The 8,165-nt window shown below is 40.5% G+C and overlaps 1 protein-coding gene across 1 annotated transcript in view; it reads left to right on the top strand.

Moving 5' to 3' along the window:
- The first annotated feature begins 2,883 nt into the window (after positions 1-2,883).
- The window catches only part of NMUR2 (neuromedin U receptor 2), an 8,809-nt gene continuing 3,527 nt past the window's right edge, over positions 2,884-8,165 (top strand). Inside the window, exon 1 of the mRNA XM_035338601.1 lies at positions 2,884-4,009. Within this exon, the coding sequence (XP_035194492.1) occupies positions 3,290-4,009 (720 nt within the window). The 5' untranslated portion in view covers positions 2,884-3,289. The remainder of the gene's footprint in view (positions 4,010-8,165) is intronic.

An 8,165-nucleotide genomic window follows, 5' to 3' on the forward strand; every position in this document is an offset into this window, starting at 1 on the left:
AATGTGCCCTCTAACTTACATCTTCTTTGCATCCATCTGGGCCAGAGATAGTTGGTTCTTAAAGGACTAAGACTGAACTTGAACTTGCAGTGCACGGAGCTCGGTGGCTCCATGTGCAGCTCTAAGGGCTCTGAGAAAGGAGTTAGGGAAAATCAGCTCAGGCCAGCTGAATAACAGTCCCCAACAGGCAGAATTTTTACAAGATTCTGCATCTACCTTCAGTATCTGCAAGTTGGAGAAAGGGTGGAACTACTGAAACAAAAGGGTCTGATGGCTGCACATGGAAATCAGAAATGAAGTGCTAGATTGTAATTGCTGACAATAAAAACTAGTTAGCCTGTTTTGCCAAGGATTATGGCAAATCCTATACCTCTTCAAGCCCTTTCACTGAAGCAGCATGTCTTTCTAAGGGTGTACAGTGAGCATCTCTCTTATAAACCCTGAGCAACATTGCAGGGCTGCTCAGAGAGGTTAGCTCAGGCCCAGGATGCCAACCAGGCCCATCAGTGCAGTACTGCATCTCAGATAATCAACAGAATTAATTAGCGTGGCACAGCATGGCAGGAGCACAACTATATTATTTCTAATCCCACTGCCAGAACACATGAAGTTGGATGAAGAACCTCTGCCTCACCACATAGACGTAAATACCTAAAAGAGCTTGTTTAGCATGAATAAATTTATATGCTCTGAGACGAGCAAATATTCAGATTAGACCATCATAATGGACCATGTTTCTTCAAAATATATCCCTCTCTAAGCATGACCCACAGAGGATTTATACATTTGTTATACTTTTGATTACCTCTATCATTCTCTGGCTCTTTTGATAAATGTGTTCAATTTTCCCTAAAACAAAATAATTGCTCACTATTTACTGACCTAATATAGAGTCAGTAATGAGTGCCCTTACAAGGGCTTTGGGAAACATGAATGCACTTGAATTTACTTGTTCTTAAATGTGCACTGTACTGCCCTTAATGGAATACAGCAGTGCACCATAGTGCTCTTACATCAGATAAGGGAAAGACTCCGCTGAATAAATGTGGCTAGAGAAATACCCCAGGCATGAGGGCACAGGCAATCCCTAAGGGGGAATGCTACACTTGGACTAGTGGAAGTAGACGCAGGTGAGCCTGGCACATCCACACTTTCCAGTGCCCTCACGTGTTTCCACAGCCCATAGTTTTCCTCTCACAGAACTCAAGACATGCAAGGCTGCCTTGGTGGCTTTTTAGTAAGTAGCTCAGTACATTTTGGTTTCTTTTTCTGCAAGACTGAGTTCAAGCTGAACAGACCTCAAGTTTCCTTTTCACTTTCTCTGTAATGGTTATTGTGTGTGAATCGAAATGAAGACCAATTTGGTAGCTATTTCAGAAGTGTTTACTCACTTCACTTATGATGCTGTAGAGAGAGTAGTGGAACTTACTGGGAGAAAAAAGAAGAAATGGAAATAAATGAAATATCAATGAGAGACTGGGGATGAGAAAAACCCTGAAAGTTAAACAGAGATGCATGCAAGGAACCTTGTTCAGCTGAATCACTAAGGAAGGGAGAAACAGGTCAAAGGAGCACCCTTGTAGCTCACCCATCCAATAAAACCTAGCACTCTGCTAAACAAAATGCGTCGGTGCAATGCAGGAATAAATCAGTGGATTCTTTCTGATGGAGACAGTATGTGTGTGAGATAATTTCAGCAGGTCTGAAAGTTATCACAGGAGACATGCTTCTGTCTTTTAGTACAGTTCATGTGGCATATTATTCTGCTAATATTCTAAATGAATGCACAGGAGTAAAACAAAAAAATCCTCGGAGCTACACATGTTGGATATGCCACAATGGGAACAGACCCTTGTTCTTTGCCTACTGCTGCTATTTTTGGAGGCAGTCTGTTTTTACTACAGCAGTATTTTTTTTTATTTCAAGGTTACTGAACTACTAATAAACCAGAAATTAAAGAGGGAAGGAGCAAAGAAGGTGGGATCTAAGGCAACTAAAAGCATCTTACCAACAGGTAGTTGTGGTATAAAATCTTACATCAGTTCAAGGGGGACTTGGGTAGGGACTCAGAAGAGAGAACTGGTGAGGGCTACTGAGCAAATTGCACATCAGGATGACAAAGTCCCCTACACTACACTAGATTTTACACTTATTTGATTCCAAAGAGCTTAACTTTCTGATTCTCAAAAGAAGACATCCATGCACTTCAAAGCTTTTTTGCTGCTGTTTTGTTTGTTGTTTTAGAGAAATTCAGTAAGGAGCCAAGAATTAATCAGGAGATAAATGATCTATTGTGACATAGCAATCGTCACATACATTCTTTGGCTCAGAAAGTACATTTGCAGAAGTTTTCATTCAGGAAGAAATAAGTGTTCATAAGAATTCATGTAAACTTGATCCTGGAGGCACCAAATATGTCTTTGTAATAATATGATCTTCAGAAATATTCCCCAGATAAGGCTATCTAAAACATGGGGTCAGATTCCAGCATTCTCAATCCTCCAATCATCCCCTTTTGTCAACCCCCAATGAAAATTCTGTATGCATTTTGACACAACGCTCCCGTACAAAACAGAAGTGGAAAAAAATATTTTGATATCACTAGGAAGAGCAGTTAAAATCCTATGTCAGATATCAGGGGAAAAAATCACAATATTTCTTAAAAGGGTGAAACAGTATAGTTATCTAATTCCAATACAAAAACAGGTTGGCTTTCTACAGATCGCTCTCTGTTTCTAAGTACTCGCTGCTGTAGAAAACAGAGAATAAAAATCAGCAGAGATCTGAAAAATAAAATTGTGACAGATTTTTTTCCTGCTTGTGGATTATAACTGTCTGGAGTATTAATATATTTTTGTTTGTCTGATTTCCCACCCTCTGACAAATGCAAGCATCTTGCAGCAAGCTTCTCATCCTATATCTCAGATTCCCAGCTCTCTAAATCCCACGTTTCCTATTCTGTGAGCGCATCTGTTACAGGAGCTGATGCAAGTAGCCAGAACCTCTTTTCTTACTCTATAATCTAATGCACTTAGTGAGCCAATGAATATGTGTGAAAGGAGGGGCTTTCTGGCTTAGGGACTCCTCGCAGGGGAACAGCTGTTCCGACGGCAAACACGCAACCGAAGCCAGGCAAGCACACTCCTCACATCTCTCAGTGGCTTTGTGCATCTAGGTCTGGCAAAACAACTCCTCTCCCCCCCTCTCTGCAAAAAAAGTGAGTGAACTAGCACAGAGAAACTCAAAGAAGGCTGGCTTGCAGTGGTGGAGCATTTCAGAAGGTCCGGTGATGGCCTGGACCAGCAATACCTCCTGGTTTAACTACCTGGCTCTGCATGAAGAACGCTTCAGGAGGTACCTGAACAGTACGGAGGATTACTTAGCTTTCCTATGTGGGCCCAAAAGGAGCCATCTCTTCTTGCCCATGGCTTTGGTGTACACCTTGATCTTCATTGTTGGGGTGGTAGGTAACTTCCTAGTTTGCCTGGTAATCCTTAAGCACCGGAACATGAAGACCCCGACCAATTACTACCTCTTCAGCCTCGCTGTCTCAGACCTGCTTGTGCTGCTTTTTGGGATGCCCCTGGAAGTCTACGAGATGTGGAGCAACTACCCGTTCTTGTTTGGGCCCATCGGCTGCTATTTCAAGACAGCGCTCTTTGAGACAGTGTGCTTCGCCTCCATCCTCAGTGTGACCACGGTCAGCGTGGAGAGATACGTTGCCATCCTCCATCCCTTCCGTGCCAAGCTGGAGAGCACCCGAAAGCGTGCCCTGAGGACCATCGTGGTGCTTTGGGTCCTCTCTGTCCTCTTCGCCCTCCCCAACACAGGCACCCATGGCATCATGCTGCAATACTTCCCCAACGGCACCCTGGTCCCTGGCTCTGCTACCTGCACTGTAGTCATGCCCATGTGGATCTACAACTGCATCGTCCAGATCACATCTTTTCTCTTCTATGTGCTGCCCATGGGGGTCATAAGTGTGCTGTACTACCTGATGGGGCTAAGAGTAAGTCCTGCTCTAACTGTGCTTGGTGTTTCTTTACATCTTGCTTCTGTGTTTGTATGTGCCTTTTAAGTTATTTCCCCTTTTTTCTTGTCCATCTGTTTTCCCCAAAAAAACAAAAGTATTTCAGAACCCCTAGAAATATTGGATCTAACCCCTTCTTTGCTGTTATCCTATTCTCAAATGAATGTAGCTATGGCTTGCAATAATTTACCCTAATCTTTTTTTAAAAAAAAATTACCATCACTGCTGCTCGCATTTGAATGTTACTTAAATATCCTACTTTGTAGACTGATTCCAGCCTTTCAGAGATTTACGCCTTTGTGGTAGAGAATAGAAATTGACCGAAAGGAAAATGTGAAAAGAATAAAAAGGAGTAGGCCGGTGACTGAACCTCATATGTTTTCTGTTTTCCCTCTTCTTGTGACTATGGAGCTTCTATTACGCTGCTTTATTTTTCTCCTTCCCTGGAGAGGGTGATAACATTCACTTGTTAAAACTCACAAAGCTGTCATGAACTGAAATGCTACCTTATTGCTGCAGCTAGCAATTTCAGCAGTCTTTTCTTTTTGTACCTATGGCACAGTTTCACCAGTGATTGATGCTACCTTAGAGTTCACATTCATGCTGTCTTCAGAAAGTGGGACTAGTTTTACCAAGTATTATTGTTTAAATACTGGGATAAAACAAACAGTATCACAGTGTTATTAACCTACGTACCTACGTAGCCCAGCAATGCACTGCAAATCATAGCTAGTCCATGGTGTTTTCTTTTTAATTCTCTTACACTAAGTGCATTTTGAAAATATAAAGCCTATCTCACTACACTGAACATAATTTAGAGTTTAAAAAGCTGTGTGTGATCATAGAGCAAGAAAGGGATGCAATATGCTTGGAGAAACAGATCATCTTACCAAGTAACATGCAAGAAATTCAACCAGTTCTGTGCCAGCTCATATATCATTTTGTTGTGCTGGCTGATATTTATGGTTATCTGAAACTAGAGAAAAGCAATTTTTCTCTACTTGGGAAAAACCACAAGGATTAACTGCCAGAAGTCTATAGCACAAATATCTTTGAAGCAATGAATGGGTTAAATTATTGCAATATCATAGTTCAGTAGCTGTTGCAGGGTTTTTTCATAGTTTCATAGTTTCTTTGATGAAGATTTTGCAAAATAAGACCTCTGTGTGTGTGTGTGTGTGCTGAAACTAGTAGCTGTTACAAAAGAAAAAAAAAAAAAAAAAAGTATGAAAACTGCTAAAACTTCTATTTGTGGCACCAGAAATTCCTAATCCCCACCCCAGAAGAGAAGCTGGGTGCCAAACAAGGCTTGCTACCCAGGGATATCTGTATATTCACAGATTTCTTTAAGCTGTCTTTCCTGAGGGCTGCAACCTTTATTGTTTATACCTCTGCTTTTCTCTATATTCAATTGCTACTTCCAAATTTAAACAGTGCCCATCCCTGATACCTGCATTGCATTCCAAGATGTTCTAGGCAAACCCTTTTCTTTTTCTTTTCTTTTTCTTTTCTTTTTATTTTCTTTTCTTCTTCTTTTTCTTTTTCATTTTTCCTTTTTTTTTTTTTTTTTTTGTTGTTGTTTCCAACAGACATGATAGAGGAATGGTGTGTGTATATAATTTTCAAGAGAAGACACTTTTTATCTACTCACAGTTGATGAAATCTCTGCAGCTTCAGCAGCACTCCAGAATCTCCTGGGTACCCTGCATTGCTCTTAGACTGTAGTGCAAAAGCTCAGAGTTGATCCAAAGGCTGTACAACAGCTCCAACTTGGCAAACAGAGGCATGACCTTTACCAGTCTTTGTAGAAAGTGAATTTTCTTGCCAAAGTTTCTTCTTCAAACTTTGCCAGTGCTCAGGAGTGAGCACCTCGGGATGCAATACAGAAGGAGGCATGTGTGACATGTTAAGCAGCTATGAGAGGGCAGCAAAAGTGTCATATGCCAGCTCTTCATTTTCAGGGAGAACGTGGGGAAGTCACTGCATGTAGAAGCTAATCCCCAAGGTGCTGATAGAGGAGATGGGCTTGCATTGCCTGAGCAGCAGTCTGTGTTGCAGCAGAATTCAGGGCAGGGTCCTGGACCCTTTCCTTCAAGCTGACTTCTAAAAGGAGACAGGAATGGGGACCTGTCTCTGGCTGTTTAGTAGCCAGATTAGAGTTAGCTAGGATTTGGGTGTGGAGAGCCCACAGACCTATTAACCCCCCTACCCAAGTTATCTGTGAGGGGGATCCAGATAACCAGATGCAACCAGAGTGACCTCACCTAGACAAAGTTTTCCTGAGTCCAACATTTCTCTTAGTGCCACTTGCCCTGGGTAACACATTGGGCACATGAAAAAAAATATGTTAACTGTCTTTGAATTCAGACAACTTATTCTCGATTGTAGAATTCATCTTGATTTTCACATCAGAATCTATTTTGCTTCCCCCTCTCACGCCCCCATAATATACTCGGTTGTTAAATCCAGGATCAGCTGTGGACAGTTGGCAGATTTGTGCAGAGCCCAGCACAGCTGTGGAGGGGTCTGTCCCCTGTCCATGGAGGTGGTTCTGCACACCTTGTTCCCACTGACACATTTTTCTTTGCAGTGGGGAAGAGCTCAGAGTGCTGCAATGGCAGTTCAGCAGATGGGTGGCGTCAGCCAAATCGCTTGGGATTTGCATGCCTTAGCACAAGCCATGTCTTTTAAACACCAAATTTTCCATCAGCTGGAGCAGACATTTGATCACTGTTTGTGTCAGGTCATGTAACTAACAGGGAAAGTTTGTCCTGCTTCTGCTGAGTTGCCTGACGATGTTTGCCTGGGGATAGGTGAGGCCTTAATTTCACTCTGCCTTGTGATTTCTAGCATGAAACGCTGTAGCTAATTACGATGTGGGGGAAAAATAATAATAATAATAATAATAATAATTTTTATCTTGTTGCTTCAGACACTTTTAATTCTCTTGCAGTGAAGGTACTGCATTCATCTCCAGGCAATCCTATCTAGTCTCACACATTTGCAGGATGTAAAACCATTATCTTGGCAGGACTTCTTCTGTCATACCCTTGGCATGGGCTGAAGCTACAATCCTTGTCATAAACTCATTTCTTCTTCTTCTACTTCTTCTTCTCCTTCTTCTTCTTCTTCTTCTTCTTTTTCTTTGCCATAACTCATTATTTTCTCAAATTGCAATTGCTGAGTTATTCTTACCATTTACACCCCCATGTATTATTGCTTGAGGCTAAAGAGGAAATCTTAAAACATCATCAAAATGACAGGAGAAAGGTAAAAAATAAAGATACATGTGTCTGTTTTATTACAGCATCAGAGAACTGTATTCAATGAGGCTTTGGAATATTCCTGGAATAAATTACTGTTGGGACTGAAAACCACTGAAAGGAAGCTAGGGATTTTACTCAATGTGAGCAGACATTTAGCACTAGACGTGTTACAGATCAGCTGAGTTTATTCCTTAAGCAGCAGTGGCTATGACTTAAAGTCTCAAAAGGTTATAATGTAAAATACTGTAATGTAAAAAAATAATGTAAAAAAGCTGAATGGCACTATAACTGAATATAATTCAATTTATATGTGTTTCTCCTTTATTGGTTTTCTGAATAAACAGAGCACTGAAAGAAAGTCTCTTTGATCAGGGTTACCACTACTTAACAAAACAAAAATAAATATATTTAATCAAAAAACAGGAAAATCACTGTACAAAACATGAAAGAAAGTAGCAGAACTAGCATGTTTTCATAAGAGTTTTACAAGTCCAGATTGGTTTTCATCTTTCCCCGTATTCCTGATATTCTTTTCCATGTAATTTAAAGATTTTTTTTCCAATTTCTCTATGTTGAAAAAAGACATTACTCTGAAGTTGTTGGATAATCAGCAGTTCTCAATTCAAGAAGCTGGACTGCATAATTGTTATGCAGTCTCTATAGATGACTCCTTTTATAATCAAAGCAAAAAAGTGTTTTTGTCCTGATTATCTTGGCACGGTCTCTTCATCAATAAAGCATCAGTGCTCTCACCTTAAGCATATTGGGGAAGCATTTATTTATTTATTTATTTGTTAAGTCCAGGGGAAACTGGTAGAAAATAATAAAATAAAATAAAATAAAATAAAATAAAATAAAATAAAATAAAA

The sequence above is a fragment of the Oxyura jamaicensis genome, chromosome 13 (assembly GCF_011077185.1).
Source record: "Oxyura jamaicensis isolate SHBP4307 breed ruddy duck chromosome 13, BPBGC_Ojam_1.0, whole genome shotgun sequence".
Taxonomy (NCBI): Eukaryota; Metazoa; Chordata; class Aves; order Anseriformes; family Anatidae; genus Oxyura; species Oxyura jamaicensis.